Genomic DNA, 20,801 nt, shown 5'->3' on the forward strand with positions numbered 1-20,801 from the left:
TATTTTACCAAGAAATTGGTTTTCCACCATCAGGACACAAGGGGCCTTATTTACAGCATAGTTTTATGTCAACAAATGACCAACTTGTGTAAGTGTTTAATCCTGCTATATCATGGGGAGAAGGAAAAAAAGAAAGCATGGAATTGGTATTTTTAAACCTCACTGCCATATGTTTTCTTTTGTTACTATTATTAGTGTGCTGTTAAGCTGATTTAAAGTTGGTAGAACTGTGCTCTATGGAATTAGGTCATTTGTTCATTTCTTCAAGAAATGTGTAATTCAGCACCCACCTTTCTGCAGCTGCTGTGAAAGTCCAGTTCTCTACAAGCCCAGTGATTTTGTTCTCAGTTTGTAATTTTTTGAAAGATAACGAAGGAGCCTAACAGAAATCTTAGTAAAAGATGACCCAGTGAGGATAGTAGTAAGTATTGATTAGCAATTATTCAGCACATTATAACATAATAATATTAACGCCTGTGTGTTTTATATGCAGTAGTGTGTTGAGGATAGAGTACCCTGTTCCTTATTTCTGTGTGACATCACAGGTTTTTGGCTCACATTTCCTCTGTCTTCCAAATTATGGTAATAGACTAATCTTAAATTGTAGTTGCTATATATGTCTTTAAAGCACACCATCAACTTAAGCACTATATTTCTGTCTAAATATTTTATCTACTGACTCTTGTTGCATGTTTCAGGTAATACTACGGTATCTGAAAGATATCGGAGGAGCATTTTTCTCTTTGCAGTTAGTTTACTTTATGTACAGCAATTTTTGATTCAATTGGTTTCAATGTAATTTTGAGGAAATAAAAAGAAAAATAATAGCATTCAAAAACTTTTTTTTTTAGATAGCCAATGTCTTGGCTTCGAAGAAACCTGCTGTGCTGCTTACTTTGGTGAGTCATATTCTGAAGAATAACTACTAATTTCCTTCAATAAGGAGATCAGTTTATTCAGCGTTCCTTTGCACTGTCATTCCTAATCTTTTTCTCCCTATCTTGGTCAAATTCGAGGCCATCTGTGTACAGTTGCCTGGTCTCCTGGCCCCTCCATGATTTCAAGATCTGTAACCTCTGGCCTTCCAGTCTGTATTCTCTCTGACAAAAGCTTTGTCTGTTTTCTAGTAAAACATGACAAGCGTATCTAACATTGACTGTGCTATCCTTCAGCCTGTGTACAGTGACTCCTTTCTTTTCTTATGCTGCTCTAGTCATGTCATGAGCATGTTTGGGCCTTTCTGTGGGAATCCCACAGGCATTCAGGGAATACTTTTTCTGCATGGAATGGGTTGGTAAGAACAGCTTCTGGGAGGAGGTAGTGATGTCAAATGCCTGCCAAGTGTTTTGAATGGTGCTTGATGATTTCTCTGGAAGGAGGATGAATGAGTGGAGGTAAAGCCTGCAAGTTTCTTCTTCCCTGTCACTTCTCCCCCAGCTGCTTTCCTTGACATGTTTTTAAGCGTCTCACTATTAAGAATATCTGATTTCATGTCTCCAATCTGTAGAAGATACGATTTGCTGACTGAGCTTTCCCTTACAGCAAGTGCAGTGGCAGCTTTTGGATTTGTTTTCCCATGATAGTTGCCAGACGGAAGTCTTAACAAAAAAATCCCTCCTTAAGCAGTCACGTAGCCTGAGATCTGGTTTCTTTATCCATTAAGAACAGAGGCCCTACATAATTTTCAGTCTTTCTTCCACTTATATTTGTATAATACACACACACATACAAAAGATGACCCTGTACCTTTCTTCCACGTTCTTTAAGAGAAAGGAGTGGGAAAGGGAATATTTGACCATCTTGAATCACAGTGCATTTCTGCACATCAAGTTGTTGAGTAGTTGCCATTCTGTGAGCATCCGGTTGTAATCAGGAATTTTCACCTAATTTTTGGCTGGGAGGACGGAACTGTGATGTGCTTTCACGTTCCTACCACTGCTATGATGAAGTATAGAGCAGAGCACTTCTCTTTCCACTGGCTGAATGGAAACTTGGTCCTCTCCTTCTGTGGTCTCCTTCCAGACACAGAACTGTAACACTGCTCCACAGGGTTTCCCAGGCACATGTCACAAGTGTTCATCTGCTGTGTAGCAGCCAAAACACTCTTGCTTATGCTTCTTGCTTGAATGGAAAGCTGTAGGGAAGCAGCGTGGAAATTTAAATAGTAAGCATTGCCAAGGCAGTGCATAATAATTTATTTTAAAATGAAATTACTTTAGAAGAAACCTTGCTCGTTTGTTACTCTCTTGCCCTTTATTATTACATAGGTCTCCTAGCTCCCTTTCAGGGCATAAGGGAATTAGAAATCAAAGCTTGCCATTTTCCTAAGCAGCACATCCTAACCTGAGTTCTATTCTGGTCTCCTATGGGACCAATGATTTCTTAATACTGGTCTGCATTTGAGTCTCTGGGTTTTTTTTATTTATATTATAAATTATTTATTTATATTATATTTATTATTCAAGTAAACGTATGTCTAAGTTTTCCTAAAGACTTACTGCAATCAGGTTCTTTCCATGATTTAAATTTTAAATACTTGTGTTTGGCTCAGAATCATGGTCCTTTTAATGTTTTCCTTGCTAGCGCGGTGTTAATACTGATAGTGGAAATGTCTCCAAAGAAGCTTCGTTTGAGGGGATCAGCCAGTAAGTGACAAGGCTTTTTTATACATTAATTTTTGCATGGTTGTGTTGAATTTGGTTTATATTTCACATTAAATGATATTTTTTCCTAATACCAGGATGCTGAATGGCAGATCAAATGTATTGGTATTTCTTTCTAAATAAAATGTTTGATATGTTTCTAATTACTTGAAATACAGTGGTGGGTTTTTAGAAATCTCTTCTTCATCTAAGATCATCCAATGTTTCTCTTTCTCTGTGTTTGCTTTAAATAGCTAAAACCAAATAGACCCATCCTCTTACCTCCATTTCCACTTTTGGGATTGGAATATTTGGATTTCAGATTTTAGAAAAAGTAATCTTTATAAGAGTAGCTCCTTTCTCTTACTCACTTCCTTGTACAGCATTAAGGTAGATATTAGGGATTCTGATATGCATCATTTTCTGAAGAGATGTCACATTACAGGTGTAAAATAAAAATCACTTTTCTGCCTAGATGTGATCTTTTAGTGTCCCTGATGTCATCTTTTTATGAAATTTGGCTGCTAGCGGGGTGAAAATATCTTCCTACATACAGTATTTTAAAAAGGCAATAAAATAAAAATACTTCACAGCCTGCTGTGGGATGTGAGGATGATGGCCTCAATTTTGAATGAAATACAACGATCTGTTCTGTTATGATATCCTAAAATGAGATAATTTTCTATTTTAGCTCAAGTGTATGGCAAATGAGAAATATACACCCTACCCCCTTGTTAAAAAGTCGTTAAAATAAACATCCATACTGAGATGTTGAGTGGGTGGCCTCTTTTTTATGATCCTTCACTCCCAGCCACCCTGCAGTATTTTTCTCCATCCGCCTTTGTTGACAGCATATTAATTCTGCTGTTGTAATGCACAGAATTTGCTGCAAGTCTGGACACTCGTTTGTGTAGTCTTGAGAATATGCTTCTTGCTGGGATCGTCTTTGTGTCATGTAAACTGAAATCTGGAATCTGGTTCCATAATTACTTTGTTCTCCCCTCCACAACCTAAATGAAAACATAATGATTCAGTCAGGGATATTGGGGACCAAGGTGGTGGTCTTTAAACCTTTTAGGCGTCTTTTGCTGCCTAAATAGTTTAGTTAAACTAAACTATTCCAGAATGCAAGCGAGCCATTGTTAATGAATATTGGGTGTCCTTTCTGCTGTTACAGCATTATGATGATCTTGCTTTCACCAAGCAGATGCTTGGTTATCTTATGCTTTTCAGGTACAGGTGGACTCCGAAATCTGTGTGGAGTGATAACTCCAATTTTGTCTGAGACCAGCTCCCCATGGAACGTAAACAAGCACTAACTCCAGTAGTAATTCTTTATGGGAATGATGTACAAAGGTCTGTTTGAAGTACCAAAACCCCCTTTTTTCCTGAATTTCATTAAACACTAGAATTTAATTAGTAACACATTCTGTTACTAGTCAACATTACATTAGGAAGCCACTCCATTTAGCACTTGATTTGAGATTTTAATAGCATGTCTCTTGCAACACTTAAAGGTATTAATGACATTTTATCACTGGCTTCCCAGGTTTGTAGTAAACATGCTCTGTGTGCGCTCTGGGAGGTGTGCTTCTCCATTCTTCAGGATCGATTTCCAGCTGTTTAGCAGATACGTCTCTTTTGAGACCCAGGATATGCTCATACCTCTCCACCCTTAGGCACCAAGTTGTTGATTTTGTCGCCTTTGACGGATCTGGTTGGTGTCTTCCCCTCCTGTGCTGTCGGTGTGGAAGAACACGCACTGATTTTGCTGTGGGATGTGCTGAAGATCCACTCCCCTCCTCTGACACATACCATGCCTCACACCACTTGTTACTCCAGCCTTCCCTTGATCTCCCCAACTCCTGCTTCTGTCTTCTCCGGGGCTGTCATGTCCCTCGTGAGAGCGTGCTTGGTCTGTGTGCTGGCAGCAGGCACGTGGAAAGTGAACGCTGCTCACAGGGTGGGGAGGAGGGGGTGAGCATCCTTATAAAGTCTGCTGTCCTCAGAGTTTTGTTACTGTGTATATAAACCAGTCCATTTTATATTTGCTTTCAGAGCAGACCCAAACCCAGTATCAGCATTCCTGTTTTCCCCACTTCTCTGCCTCTCCTGTATCAAATGTTTCCTTTATGGAAATGCATACATTTCGGACGTATTGATTTCTCCTGAGAGGACTAATACCATGGAGCTTATACCAAGCAATGTGTTCCTTCTAACTGTGCTCCCTCCTGCCAGCCCATGACTGCAGCTTGCTGGCATTCTCTGTCCTCCACTCAGGCAGGCTCTACCCTAGCTATAATGCTGTATTTTCTTCCTGGGTTCTTGGTTTTTTTCCATTTTTTGGCTACCTGGCCAAGATGTATCTGCTTGCTGGGGCCCTTTACCGTCCCTCCTGCTCCCATTTGTCTTTTTTCTCCTAGAGTGACTTGCCCCAGTGTGGATTTTTGTTGTTATGTTTTGGTTTTGTTGGTTGTTTTTTGTCATTCTTTTGTTCTGTTGTGTGTTTTTTTTTTTTTTTCCTATGGATAATAATAGAAATGGCATATCATTTTGTGAAAAAGTTGAATCTTGCCCTCTTTGCAGGCTGTTCATCTGCTCCTCCTGTCAGAGGCTGCTTTTTTCGTGCCTAAATGATGTTGCTTCCCTGCCTTACTTTTTGAAGCTTTTGAACTTCCTATAAAACATAATTACCTAAACCATTTGATGAATTTTTCTACTGTAATAAATAGTCATTTGAGACAAAATGACTGCTGTGGCTATGGGTTATTTCTACTCTCACCCTGAAGATCACCCCTGAGTTATTTTAGTCCTGCTAGCAATGATCAAACTTGATTTTGTGCTGATAACAGGGCCCATAATAGTGAATAGTTTCCATTAGTTTATGTATAGCGCTCTCATATAGCTAAGTATGTTGTACTAAAAAAAAGCTTTTATGTTGCTGCAATCTGTAAAAATAGAGAATGGCAGTACTTGGAAGTTGCCCTGCTCAGTGAGGGGTGGTACTGTGGCTCGGTGGAGGGGGGAGCCGCCTGGGACAGGGACTTAAGAGACCTGGACCGTTTTTCCTGATAACTCCTCTCAGGTCAGCTTTGTTCATGGCTGTTAAAAATCCTACAGAAGTGACTTGCTTTCACACGGCTGAAGTGTAGAAGGCAGATTTCTAAAGTAGTTCTAGTGCATTGTTTTCTAGAAACGTGTATTATGTTTGCTGATAGAGGTTAGTTCTATTTGTTATGGTTTGTTTTTTTTCCTAATTCATGGATCCATTTTTCAGATTGGAGAATGTGCAGGAATTTTTTAGATCAAATCAGGTGGGTGGTTATGTACCACTTGTAAAAATGCTTTGAGATGATGTGACTCACTATACGGAAAATGGATTTTGAACCAGTATGGTTAAAAAGTAATGTGCCATATACTTCAAAACACTGGTGAATAAATCTTTGCTTGCTGGGTTGGGTGTAAATGATGGGCAGTTCAAGCAGTTCTACCTAATGTTTAAAGTTTTTCAGTGAATTCCTTTCCCTCAGAACTGCATATAGTGTTGGGTCTGATAGTGAAGACCATCTAAATGGCCTCTTCCCTATTGCATAGTGAAGTCAGGCGTTTGGAGAGTCTCCACATTGAAGAACTGTAGAAAATCTACACTGTGTATGAATATTTTTTTAGATTTTTATCACCGTATACACACTAACTGTATTTGTTAAACTGACAAAAAAGGGTCTCACCCTATGGTGTTACTGCACAGGAGGTGTAGATTTCTAGCTTTTTGTTTTAAAGTAATGAAATTGTCTCACATGTTAGGGGACAACTAAGTATGAAATCAATTTGGAGATGCCTTTCAGTGTAGTATTTCTTAGTTCTGTGTCGATTAAATGGGAGCATTAGTAAGTTACAGATTGCAACTGTAGCAAAATGTCAATTCGTTTTCTTCCTCAAGACCACATTATCTCATCATCTAAGTGTTGTCAATTTGCAAATTGCAGAAAAATGCAGAATTGGCTTGCTCTACATGATCCTTTTAGCGTTAGGGCAGTACATGTTTTTTTAAGAGTAAGTTTTTTATTGTCTAGCAGGATCAAAACTTTGCTGGGAGGACAAGGAGGGTGATTTTATGTAGGACTTTGTGCACAAATTATGGGAATTAAATACCATTGGTATACTCCTGTTGGTGAGGACAAGCCCTTCCCATTGAGCTTTTTATTTAACCACTGACCTTATGGATGTGGTTTGTTTAGCTGCCTTGTTGGTAACTAAAGTGAGTCATCAGCTTTAGAAGTCTAGCAGTTGTAAACAGGTGGCCCTGCAGCCACTCGCGCAGGACCCACAGCTATCGCAAACTAAGTGGAGTTGAGACCGTTCAATCCTTAATCATTGGCTTCCTTGAAAAACCTACATGAAATAGATCAGAATCTCTTCCAAATCTGAATTGATGCTGTGTGCTGGAGGTCTAAGATCTTGTTTTATACTTCACATTGTATCAGAAAGTACATCTTTTGGCTCAAATTGCTTTTCTTAAGGAGCATTATTTGAGCTATTATAAAACTATGCTGGAGTACAAACCCACATGTCTCACCCTCCCCCCCCCCCCCCTTTTTTTTTTTTTTTTAAATGCTCAGATGAGAGACATTCTTCTATTGTGGGTTTCATGTTTGGCTGGTTTGATTTGCTTTTGGTTCCATCCATTTGTGCTTGTGGTTAAAGTGAGCGTGTCAGGTTCTTGAGAGAAGAGATTTGAATTTTCAGAGTGTTACGTCATCTGCCTTCTGTACCTGCCCTTCCTTGCCCTTCATTTTCTTTTGTTACTTCGTAATAACCATAGTTTATACTTGTCTTATTTGCATAGAGCTGGTGCTGGAGCTTTCTGCAGTGCTGCAGTGTCTCCTTACACTTGCCTTCATTGATCTGTTTTCTGTCTGACATACTGATGACAATTATTGAAAGTCCTCATGTCTGTTTTGCAGGTGCAGCTTAATTCTTGTGTCTTGGTTTTCTGTGGTGGTGTCAGTTGGTATGCTTTCCAGCCAAACAGGGAGCTCAGGCTTTTGGGTTTTTAGAATTTTTATAGATTGATTTTACTATATCATTTGTGTGTTTTCTTCTGTATAAATTTGTTTAACTGGCTCTTCCGTTAAATTATTTCTGCATTGGTGTACGTAGGTAACAGTTATTGAGATGGTGGTGATTAAATTGAAAAAGTGCCCTTTTTCTCTGGTTTTACAAGACTATCTTGCTTCCAAGTGCCCAACTTTATTCTATAATGATGCATTGTTCTGTGACTTGTGGCTTTTTTAATTGTGTTGCTTTCCTGGTGGTTTCTAATTAATACCCGTAATACTGAATACCGTACAGTTTGTCCATGTTGAATGTTGTGATAAGTTGTTGTTTTCTGGTTTGGAGTAGGAACACAAAGCTATTAACCTTCACCTTGTTAGGATTTTATGAGTTTATAAACATATGTTTTTGCAAAAGAGAAACATACTTTTTTTTCTTCTGCTATCTGAGGATGCAGAAAGACCGTGGTACAATTAGAAGTGACTTCTAAATAATTTTTTTAATTGGATTTGTTCTTTAGTTGGTCCCTTCTGAGGTATAAAGAATGGTTAATAACCTGGAATAGATTTAATTTTTCCTTCAAAAATGTGGGAAAATTAATTGTTGCCTTATAACATTCTTCTGAAGGTCTGTTGGGAGCCTTGGAGCATTGTAATTCTCTTAAATGCCCTAACTGAAGAGCCAGCAGTCCTGAGTCACACAGAAATATCTTTGATGCAGAACGCTCCTTAGGCATTTAAATTGTAAGCAAAACACACCTTCAACCCTTGAAAACCCGTTTGTGTTCCGCTTAATTACTCAGCTTCTTACTCTGTTGGCCACTGTAATGTTATTGTTTAGAGAGCCTCAAAATAGTTCCAAGAACACATGAGTTGCTAATGTAGAAAATAAACAGAAGAATAGTTAAGTGGTTGAGGCCAAGGTGAGATAGAAGCTTTTGCTTTGCCTCTGCTGTAGATTAGAAAAGACAAGGAGAGCTTCTTTACCTTTTCACAGTTCTCTAAGCAAGCTTGTTTGCGTCGTGTTCTGTGCACACAAAAATGGGAAGGCATAAAACACAAGGATGAAATTAGCAATTCACTGTGTTTAATTTCATTGAAGGGTGTTTGAGGAACAAAGTTAAAATTGTAGAACAATTTGGAAGGGACATCTTGTGGTGGATCTGGTCCAACCCACACTCATAGCACTGAATTGATAACTTTTGTCATTGTCAGAAGTTTAATAAACATGTCTTGGACATACCATTACTCTGACTTCTGTACATTCTTAAAATTATTTATCTGGTTTAGTCTTACGGATTTCAAAATTAAATATTTCTGTAGTGAAGATGAGCATGCACATTCTCCTCACTGGGATTAATACTGATTTGTACTAATTTCCAATAAAGTATTTGCTTTCACAAATTTTGACATCCTCAGAGAAGACACACTTAAAAAGTAAATAGGTAGTCTCTGCTATTGTGTGTCTGGCTGTTTTTTAATATTTGTATTTTTTTGCATTTTTTTGTAGATTTAATGTGAACAACAAAATTCTTCATCCTGAAATTGCAGAATGGTGAGTAGCATAAAATCTTTCTCTTTGGGCACTGTTGAACATGCTTGTATTTTGTGCCAGTGCTTCAGAGGTATTTCTCAGGAGAAGCCTCCTACTTTACTGTATGAGTTTTAATTTTAAGCTGTTTTCAGGTTGTGGTGTGGAAATAACATACAAAAGTAAAAACAGGGTTAGGTAACAGCATTGAAAAGTGAAGAATTTACATAACATTTCTAAAGCATTGTGTCTGGATATACACTTCTATAGAATGTGTTAGGATTTAAGGCACATTCATATAAATGTGAATCTGTATGAATAGGAAAAGAACTGAAGATAATTCATATCTAGAAATGAAAATCAAAGGTAGATCAAAACTGTGTCTGAACTGGGAAATATTTAATGAGGTGTTATTACTTCTCTAGGATTTATTTTAACAGCATTAATTCCTTTGAATTATTAGTCATGTAACTATACTTTGTAATTCCAGGGGAATTCTGCTGTAGCCTATCTAGAATAGACAAAATTGGAGTGTGACTAAGTGTATTAGTAGCTTGCAAAGCTGCTGCATTTTACCAGTTTTCCTCTTCTGGTCAGCATTGCCGACTTTGTCCTCAGGATAGCTGCATAACTACAGTTTTCTAGTTTTCCATTTTGTAAATTAACTGAAGAAACAACAGCGGTTTTTTGTTAATGAATTAGGTTTTTATCTAAGCTTTTTCAGTGCATTAATCTAGAAATGAAGGAAGCAAATCCTTAGTTAAGACAGATAAGCTCAAAACCTTAAAATACAATCAGAAAAGTGTACACTGACTACCACTGTCACAGCTTATTGTATTGTATGCTACTATGTATTATTGTTTTTATTTTTTATTGTTAGTCATATGCTAAGAACATTTTTCTAGTATCTGCATCTAATTGCCCGCTTGAAAACTGTGGAGATGTTTTTTGAACATAGTGTGATTTCAGAACGTGTAGAATTTTTAATAGGTCACATTTCTGTTACAGCCATTTTTCATTGCTTGGCATGACAAAAATGTTGTAAAAGGAAAGTGGGAAGCAGGGAAACTTTGCTTAGACATTGTTGCATCACTGAGTCATGGGTGGACCTGGAGGTGTTTGGGACTCATTGCTTGCAAATCCTGCTGATGAGCCTAAGTGCTTTGTAACACACAAAACTCACGGTACCAATTTTATAAATCTTGCCTGTTCTGTCCTGGAATTTCGACCCTTCCTTTTCCAAAACAAAGAAGTTATAAAATTGATTTCTGGATTGAAGAGCTGGTGCAGCCTTTGAGGTGCAAATTTCTGAGTAAGGTAGACAGAATACAAGCTTGGAAATTGATGTGTAGGGATGAGCTTTTTGGATCCAAGAAATTGTCACAATTAGGTAAAGAAGCAGCTTAGGAAAATCTGGGTATTTTTTAAAATATTAGTTTCTACTTAGTCAGGCTGCTGTCATTACAGATAAGACATAAGATAATTACAGATTTCTTATTGATAAGAAAAGTCTAGAAATGTTCACACATGTTCTGACACCCCTGATGTGATGCTACATTGCTTACAAAAATAATTGAAAGGGTAAGTGAAGTTAGAAGTTCTTCATAAAATCTTATTTTCCTGCAGAGGTGGCTGCTTCTGAGTTCTAGTTGGTTGGTTTGGTTTTGTTGTTGTGTAAGACTTTGGGACCTTTTAGCCTCTGGCACTTCATTATCATGTATGTGCCCACCAGCCAGAGGGGGATTCTCCAAGTGACCTACCAGGCTGAGGAGTGGAGGAGGGAGCTGCATCTTTAACCTGACAATGTCAGAGAAAGACAAGGGGCAAGAAAGGGGACCCGAAGAGGGCCTGGTCTAACTTCCAAGCTTTGATCTGTAGATACAGCACCACTACAGGGAGAGAGATGATAATTTTAGCAGCAGAAGACTTTGGATTAGGGGTACCAGCTTGTTCCCAAGTTAGCTTTCATTCTGGTTCCATCCACCTTACCAAGGTGTTGCCTGATAAGCTTTTCTCCTCTGTGGTTTGGGTTAAGGCAGGGTTAAATCTTCATCAGGAAGCTCAGGGATGGACAAACATGAAGTCCATGCCCTGAGGTTGTACAGAGATAGACAAAGAATTGAAACAGCAGAAAGGCAGCACTTGGAACTGGTTTAGGTCTCTTCTGTGAATTGTGAGTGGCAGCCTGGAATTCTGATTTTGTCTTCCTTGTGATCTCATGGGGGAGAGATACTTGGTATGCATTTCTCTTCCACCTGGCTTTCAAGGAAAGGGAATTCTAAGTGAAACCGAAGTTCAAATTTGCATTCCAAAGTGTTTTAAAAGGTTTTATTGAGTTGGTGGCTTTCATTTTTTCCATTTTAAGTCAGAACTATGTTAGAGACCATTGTTAGGATTTAAGCATCTGGTGAAATCAATATGTGAATGACAGGCTACATGTATTAAAACTTCCTAAAGTAGATATTTCCTTGGAATGTCAAGTTATTGCCCAAGAAACTTTCCTTGGAAAGCAATATTATTTTTAGAATTAAGAATATTTTTATTTTAGGAAGATTAATTTTTTTGCGGGTTATATTCTAGTGTAGGAAATTGCTTCATTTGAATCACGTGTTTGCATGGTTCCATATCATATCAAATTCAGCGAGCTCCGAACTACTGCTTTACATGATACTTGTCAGAAAAACTCCAATCTATACTACGCTGTCAAAACTGCCAGCAAGAGGTGAAATGGCTGAGCTTTCTGAACCAGCCAGGGAGAACTGTGAGCTACAAAAGGCAGCTCTAGTATTATACAGTCCTCTAATAAAATACAGAGAAAATGGTTCAATACTAACAAGGGAAAGCATTAGTGATTAAGGATCTTGCCTCCCATGCTTACTCATCTTTTTCAAGATCTCAGCATTTTCTGACTTGCTATGGAACTTAAGGATAAAACATAAAAGAATTTGACCTTTGTCTGGATTTCAGTAGTTTGCAGAGGGTGTATTTTCACTTTTTCTCTTTGAGTGAATGTGTTTCCAAACAGATTTAAACACTTAAATGGGAACCCTGAAATTTAAAATTTTAAATTTGATATTGGATGTGTATGCTAAGTATTGATCTCACTGTTTTGAAAAGAAAATATCATCTAATTGAAGACAAACTCTAAACTGGTCCAAATTATCTCCCTAGTAATCAGAAGAAAATTTTTCTACACTAGCACTTAGCAATATGGCCTTTTGTTACTTTAGTATAGCAGTGTCTACCAACCATAATCGTGGTGGTGCTAGAATATAAATATTTAGGAATGCATGGCTTGTTTTGTGCCTGTATATACTGTATTATTCTGTTACCTCAACGAAAATGGAATTTGATAGTTGTGTGGAAGATTTCATATGTTCTGTATTTTGGATTACTTTGATGGAAAACTGTAATTGTTTCTTTGGTGAAAGTGTTAACAGTATGTTAACGTCTTAAAGCTGGGCATATGCTCTTTGTATTTTCAGAGGTTTATTTATGTTGTAAGCCTCTTAACATCTTGTTTGAACTGTTTCAAGATGAACTCCCATGTTTGATGTTCATGCAACTATCTTTCAGAATTGTAGTGTAATGTGCATTACTGTGTTTACTGCCTTTGGTGCTAGTTCAGTTAACAAGTTTTTATGCGAAAGCTTGCAGAAGAGCATAAATGTATCAGCTATGGTACAGACAGTTCTATAAATAAAATGTGGAAGGGTAACAGCAAAGGTCAGAAAGGGTGGAGACAAGGTAGGTCTGTGGAGGCTTTCTACATGGGGAGCATCTGTACTTACTAGGTGGTCTGTAAATGTAAAGTTTCCAGAAGGGCGAAGAGGAGTGGACATAGCCAGATGTTTTCTACATGTGTCACAGAAAGCAGCCGTTAAGGTTGCACACATGTACTAAAACCAACAAAACAAGACAGCTGATAAACACTGAGCTGACAACTGGGAACAAATACTTCTGGCAGTGCGATCAGGACTGCTGAATGCGCATAGAGAAGGAGACATTTGTGTATCTTTGAGGAGAGCACTGCTTCAGGAGAATGGAGTAGAGTTATGCAAGTTTCAGCCTCATAACTGCCTTGGGTTCTGTATGCTCTCAATGACTTATAAATGGAAAACATCTTGTGCATGAAATCTGGTATCCAGCCACTTAAAATGGCCAAACTTAATTTCAGGACTGAAACGATGCTTGTTTGTATTAAAGCTTCTCTCAGATGACTGACGTGTGAAAAGACCACCTGCTCATATGGCCAAGTGCAAATAAAAGCTCAGAATAGGAAGAAGAAATGGGTTTTATACTGTTAAAATAAAGGAAAAAAAAAAAGTTACAGGTCAACCCTGACAGTAGGAGACTTGTGCTTCTATTTTAACTTGATTGCATTGAGTGGCTTGCCTGTTAGTCTGAGAGCTGCATTACATGCTGAATCTGTACATTTTTGCAATTGCATTAGCCAGAGCCTGGAAATTACTTATTCCCATTAAAATATTAATGCATGTGTGCAGAGCGTGTAACTGGTACAAGAGCTGTTTTTAATAGAACATTGACGTTCACAATCATGACAAAGGTGGGACTTCCTTCCAAACTTTATCTTGGAACTGGGGGGAAAACATCATGAAAACTGTGGAGCACTTATCACCTGCGAGATTGCCCTACGTGCTAACAGTGCTTTAAACCTGGCTTGAGAATGTTGCCATCAAAGCACTGAGAAGGTGGTGAAATACTTGCCTTTCTGCTACCCAGTATGCTGGTGGGAATTCCATCAACAGTGCTACTGCAGGCAACATGGGAGCCCAGTGACTTTTTCTTTTCAGTATCTAGTGGAGGGTGAAGTTCATAGTGTTCCCTGCATGACTGTGCATTCTTCCCTCTTCCCTACTAAAGGCTGGGTAATGGTTTTTGTTGGTCTCAATGACTAAACGTTTCTTGTAAAATGTTTCAGTGCTTGACCTTGTGTAAATGAAGGTGATGCATTGCATTAAAAAGTCTGTCTGAGGCTTAGCGTGAATTTGTCTATGCAAAAAGATACCTGAGAAGTTATGATCTAAAATAAATACCTTGACCCTGAAGCTTTATGACCTGGTCAAGGAAAATGGGTTCTAATACTGTTTACATTTGCTGTTGAACAGTTACTAACTTGTATTACTAAGCAGATCCCAATAAAGAGATTAGACAACTGAATTATGAAGCAACATAATTTTCAGGCACTTGTAGATCAGGGATATGTACTGTATATTGAAAGTAATATAAAGGCACATCAAACAAGTATTAAATTATCCTGCTAGTACATGCAGTCTTCCGAAGAACAGGATTAAAAAAAAAAAAGTCTGTAAGCCTTTGCTACCTCATTTTGACATGAATATATTTGAGTTACTGTTCTTTATGTCTTGCATGAAAGGCAGAAGCAGAAGTTTGTTTCCTCACCCACGTTGAGCAGATTGTTATCATCCCAGTGTAATTTTTTCACCTCTGTGCATTTTAAAACCTTCTACTTCTCATTCTCGGTGTGCATAATGATTATTTTGTGTTGTATTCCAGTTGACTAAGAATGTCAATCCATTCCCCTCTACTGTGTTTTTGTTGTAAGAGCATTTTGGTTGATGGCAGCATTTTGTTTACTCTTGCCAGAAAAGTTATATTTGAAGGGGGGTGGCTGTGCTGCATAGCGATGCAATCACTGTCTGTGGGAAATGCTCTTATCACACATCAGAGGCACTGATGGCTGAGAAACCTGTTTCTGGACTCATTGAAACAAACTACAGGAGCACAAATACAGTAAATAGTTTTCTACAGCAGTATGAGTAGGAGCATGTTATAATAAAAAAGGGGGTGTTTTGGTGGCAGTTTCAAAATATAAAACAGTTATGGTACTTGGTAACTGCTGCAAGCTCTGAAGTGGAGCTGGAAAATAAAATTTAAATACTTTCAAGCAATTCTATAGATGTAGTTTTGGGTTTTATAAGCAGTATGTACTTCATGGCTGCCTTTGAGATAGGCATGAGAAATATTATGAAATCAGTAGGTGTAGCTGTGGAAAGAGTAGGTGATTTTTAATAGAAGGTATTGGAACTACCTCTGCTTCCCTATTCACGCTACACTAAATAGCTGCTTTTATTTGAAATACGTGGTAGAAAGTAGTGTAAGTAAGAGTTTAATGGTAATTTTTTTAGATGTGTTCAGAACAGAGCATCAGAGCTCATGAATAGACACAAATTCAGTATCTCATAAAGCATGAAGAACAGGACGTTTTTGGGAGGGGGTTGTTTGTTTTGTTTTTTTTTCCTGCAGAGGCATGTGAAAGAGAATGGACATCATGGCTGTAATTACTGCTGCTGTGGTTTCTCAGTTTCATGTTTGGGGTTTTTTAAAACCAAACAGAAATATCTTTTCTTCACAGCCCCCTCCTCCCTGCCTTGTGAGGTATTGCACATAGGTGGGAGTTGCGATTGTGCTGAATAGAAATTCTGGAGCTCTGGGGATTTCATTATGTAAACTAGTTTCAAATTGTATTTAAAAAGTAGATCATGTGTGCTTGTAGAAATGTTCGGTTTGAAGTAGTGTTTGAGCCATGACAAATGCAGAAATACATTGCTTTTGTTCCTAATGTATTGTAGAATGAGTTGAAAAAATGTTGGTTGGACCACTTGTTTATTAGTATTAATATAATGCAGGCAGGTATTTGAAATGCTTGTGACTTTCCTTTATATGATTGTTTTGCTAATGCTGAATCAATGCCAACAAAACTTTACTGTCACGAATACTGCAATAGCTCTTTGCTCTTGAGGTGTACTTATCTAATTTTACCATAGGTGATGCATGTTATTTTCAGGCTCTTTTATTTCATGTTCTTAAGCTGTGAAGTTGCAACCTAATCTGATATCTGTTCTACTTTTCTTTAAGTCGTGTGATTAAGACAGACATGGAGTTGGAAGTTCTGCGCTACACCAATAAAATCTCCAGTGAAGCTCATAAAGAGGTAATGGAACCTTTACTGTTAATAATTTTTGCTCTTAGTGTAGCAGTGGTACTCGGAAAATGTTCCCAGCAACCCTGAATTGCTTAGTAATAAAATAATGGAAAGGCTGGATAGAAATGGGAGGATAATATCGCTCCTATTACAGCCCAGTAATATACCTTGCATTGTCCTTGAACTCACTGGTGCATTTGTGATGTGTGAGAAATGAAGTGTGGTTTTGGGTAAGAGCTGGAGCCTCAGCAGAAGGTGACCTGCCTGCAATCTTATTTGTCCTGTATGCACAAATACCTGTATAGTGATGGAGAAGAAAGAGACCAAGATATCACTCTTCTGGCTCATGTCAGCGTGTGCAGCTCTGAAGAGTTTAACTAGCAGGTTGCTCTCTCCAGATTCTTACAAACTGAAGGAGTATTTCCTTGCACAGTGTAGGGTAGTACAAGTATTCCTTAGGTTGCTCCTCAGAGATGGGTATGTCACCCAGTACAATGCTTCATGATGTTACTTGGTTGATATAGCAGTATGGTGAAGACAAATCCTGGCTCTCGGCAAGGCTGCTCAGGTTAGACCTAGCACTGTACCAGTGGAGTCGTGTTCCTCTACTGGTACTGATGACAAAATCAACTTGGGTGTCAATCCTGTGCTCCATATAGTGATGCAGAGATGCCATCAGTTCTGAGTGATGACCAGAGGGAGCTTAGGTAAAAGTAGCTGATGAGGTTACTGACTGAACTGTTGTCTTTGCTCCTGCTCATCAGATTTCTGAACTGTGAAGCATAAAAATATTTTAAAGTGAATATTGTAAAATTGCAAAGTCTAGAGATAGTCATATACACATATTCTCCTTGGTCCTTCATCATCCTTGAATAATGTTATCACTTCTGAGAGAATTTCTTCTGTAGAGCAGCTGCCTAGAACTTTAAGCAAAGGAATAAAGCTGGTTCACATTCTTAGCAAATCTGCGAACAAATATCAGACTTACAGGTTGTAAAACAGTGTTAACTCTAGTAGTTTCCTGTTGATTCAGATTGCAAAGTATAAAAGAGAATCTCCTGCTGTAGTATATTCCAGTTCGCAGTTTTGTTTTGCTGGTGTTTCGTAAAAGTAAAACAAAGAGTCTTGCTGCCAAGTTCACCAGAGCTTTCAGAATTAAGCATTGGTATTTTGATGAGCTGGACTTCATTAGGATATCGTAGTTTGGCAATTAAACTTGCTTTATTGCTGGAAACTGCAGGCATTTATAAAGACTAAAATGAGTTTGATTTCTAATGTAGTTTTAAAATGCATCTATGGATGTAAATTTAAATGAAGTACAGATGATATTTTTGTAATATAGGTTCCTCTGGAGATACTCAGTCATAAGGCATAAATTTATAAATATGAGATTCCCTCCTGCTATGAATGTCCCATGTTAATATGTATCTTACAGGTAATGAAGGCAGTAAAAGCAGGTATGAAAGAATACGAGATGGAGAGGTAAGAGTTCTTTCAATGATTGTAATAAAAAATAGAAAGTCTCTGTGTAGTGGGGGTAGAAGCAATAGTTGAGGCAAAGCAGTGGTATTGATTCAGTTGAGACTGAGAGCTCACTGCTGTTTGAAGGCTGTTGTAAGCATTATTTTATTATTTTGAGGTGGTACTTCATCAGTTTCAAACCTGTGTTAGATGATGGTTGATTATTTTTTGGTGATGGTTTAGTATAGCATAATTCTGTTCCTGGAGTTTTAGTAATTTAACAGAAGCTTTACGAAGTAGCTGCTTTTAGTGTTTGAAGCCATTCAATAGAACGATGTTTATGGGTAAACATTGCCCTTATACTTAGAAAACCGCATGTGTGAATGTTTAAGAACCGTATAAAAGGCTGTGTTCAATTACGTTTTGCTGGCAATTACAAGTCAGCATTACCTGTACTCGGCCTGTATATGGAGCTCATCTCACAAATATAATAGATGTTACTACAGTAGTTAAGAAGTCAGGAAGAATACAGCATATATCTCTTACGTTGAGGAAAAATACTGTTCAGCCATATAAAGGAAGGATTAGCTGCTCCTAACTGATACTGCAGTGATGTGTCTAGATACAAGGAAAACATTGCTGCCTCTTTTAAATCAATATTTACATTAGATCATCAAGCAGCTTATCTTACAAAGCATGGTTTTGATCACCAAGTCCATTTATTTTTAGCTCACATACAGTATTTTCAATTTTCAAAATATTTGCATAATGAAGAAATAGAAAATAGCAGTCATATCTCAGTTACTCTTGTTTCCTGACAGTAATTTCTCAAACATTAGTAAGCAGGCTAATTTGGTGCCCAGTGAAGGGAAAATAAAGTGACCTCAGTATTTGTCATCAGGATTTCAAGGGGGCTCCAGAAACAAATAATGGCCTTAGAACATATGCAATATGGGAAGACTAATGTTACATTTAAGCAGTTTAGATTTCTACAGTTGCTATAGACTCATGCCTATAATTTGATGATGCTTCAGATTGCAGCTATTGTGCTTCAAATTACATATGCCACTAGGTAACGGGGGGGGGGAGGGGGGGACGGGACAACGGGACGACGACGTGTACATTCCCCCCATTAACTTTATTAATGAACCCTGTGTTTGTGTTTATTTTACTCATTGCTCATGCTGTACATGCTGATAGTGAAATTTTGGCTCAAAGTCAATAGTAATCAAAAATTTCCGTAGAGCAGAGTTTGTTCTCAAGTGCTTTTAAATGTCACGACCCTGGCGGTTTGGTTTAAATGTCATGCAACAAATGCATACATATGCACTCTTCTGTAAAATCTGTGAGGTATATTGCATTTTCACTCTAAAACTTTCATTCTTCTCTAGCTAGCTTCTTCCATACACATCAACATTTTTAAAAGTTTTTGTGGTGTTCAGTTGAAAAAATAAATAAATTAGGCAACTTACTATTAAACCTATTTAAAATTGCCTTCTGTTCTTCCATATGTCTTGGTAGATTATACTTCTTGAAAGAGTTTGAGGTTATTTCACTAATGAAAGAGGTCTTGGCAGACTACCTCTGTAGTGTCTGCCTTGGAGACTGTAATTAAAGCTTCTGTTTCTGTTGCTGGTAGAATGCATCCCTGCCCCGGTTTCTGTTCCCTTATTGCTTAAGGGGAAAGGGTCTCAAAAATGTAAACCTGTCATTTCCATACCTTCTTGGCAAGAAATACATAGTCGAAATGTTTATAAATGAAGTTAGGAAACAGTCTAGGAAGTCTCTACTCTGTATGCAGATAAAACCATTAACGTAGTCTAAGGAGGGAACTTTCAAAGATCTAAAAATAGGTAACATCCCAAAATAGACAATTTTAAAAACTCTTCTATTCCAATGAAATATTTCTTTTATTATTTTTTCCTGGTCAACATGCTAGATAGCTTGCATTAGGCAGCTTTGGTACCTGTGAAATCTAAGGATGCAGAGAACCAAAATTCTTAGTCTGTATAGAATTATCAAAAGTATTCACATTTGTATTTAAGAGATCAATTAGAAGTTAATGAAGTTTTTAATTTTCTGATGTTTCTAGAGCTTCCACTTCCTTTGTGAAAGCTTTCTGAATTTGTGACCCTCTTCCCCAGGTGCTTTTGCAGTTCCTATTGATGGCTATGAAATTGTGAATTTTTGAAATTAATATAAATATCTCTTGAAATGTGGCCAATAAGCCCCTTTTATATTGCTTCATTCTTTGACATTGTGGCGTATAATATATGTGGGTTTGGGTACAAAGGTGGTCCGACCCTGTCTTCTGGGAAGAATAGTGTCAAAGATCCCAAAAGCAATTAAAATTTTCCATTACTACATGTAGGACCTAAGTGTTGCCTTTTCTTTGTTCGTTCGGTTAAGCAGTCTTCCTACAAAAAAATGAGTCATTTCACTTCTACTGTATCATACAGCAAGATCATGGTAAAATATTCAAGGACATATATCTAAGAGACAACAAAATATAAAGCTAGTTATATTTATAGTATTGGAATTATTCTCTGAGAAGTAATTTGAAAGAAATTAAGTTATGGAGAACTCTCTAGATAAGGTAGTATCTTTTCTTTTGGGGGTTGAAAAGCTAGCTTCAGAAATGTGCTGGAAGTATTCTTTATGATTAAGGTCTACTGGTAAATGAATTTGAAACAGTAATGCATTAATGCTGAGATATATAAAAATCGAATGCATTTAACTGCAAGTCCAGTCAGCGCTGACTTCTTTTTTTGGTTTGATGTTATTTAACTTCAATATGTGGTCGGTTGACTTTAAGGAGACAGCCAAGGCAATTATCTACAAACAGTAATTCACAGCATGTGTAATTGCATATAAAGTTATTTTGGTAGGTCAGATTCTGAATTTTCTCTGAAGCAGTTTGTTTAGTATTTGTGCCTATCTCATGTTTAATTAATCTTCTTTTAATTAAAGGCTTTTAATTATGAAACCGCTCTGTAGCAAATATATTGTTAAAATACAGAAAAATGATAAAAAAATCACTGCAGCTGGAGAAGTATGTTTAAGAAAACCTGATTTCAGCTAAGTTGGTTTAAGTGTGTATATATAAAAAAAATATTTTGAGTCTATTTAGACTCAAATATAGATGT

General features: G+C 37.5%; 1 protein-coding gene across 1 annotated transcript in view; it reads left to right on the top strand.

Annotated features, from left to right (window-relative positions):
* PEPD (peptidase D) overlaps positions 1 to 20,801 on the top strand; it is a 141,342-nt gene that overhangs the window by 24,076 nt on the left and 96,465 nt on the right. Inside the window, exons 5-9 of the mRNA XM_055818519.1 lie at positions 852 to 899; positions 2,584 to 2,645; positions 9,207 to 9,251; positions 16,128 to 16,203; positions 17,630 to 17,676. Coding sequence (XP_055674494.1) covers positions 852 to 899; positions 2,584 to 2,645; positions 9,207 to 9,251; positions 16,128 to 16,203; positions 17,630 to 17,676 — 278 coding nt within the window. The remainder of the gene's footprint in view (positions 1 to 851; positions 900 to 2,583; positions 2,646 to 9,206; positions 9,252 to 16,127; positions 16,204 to 17,629; positions 17,677 to 20,801) is intronic.

Source organism: Falco peregrinus, chromosome 14 (assembly GCF_023634155.1).
Source record: "Falco peregrinus isolate bFalPer1 chromosome 14, bFalPer1.pri, whole genome shotgun sequence".
Classification (NCBI taxonomy): domain Eukaryota; kingdom Metazoa; phylum Chordata; class Aves; order Falconiformes; family Falconidae; genus Falco; species Falco peregrinus.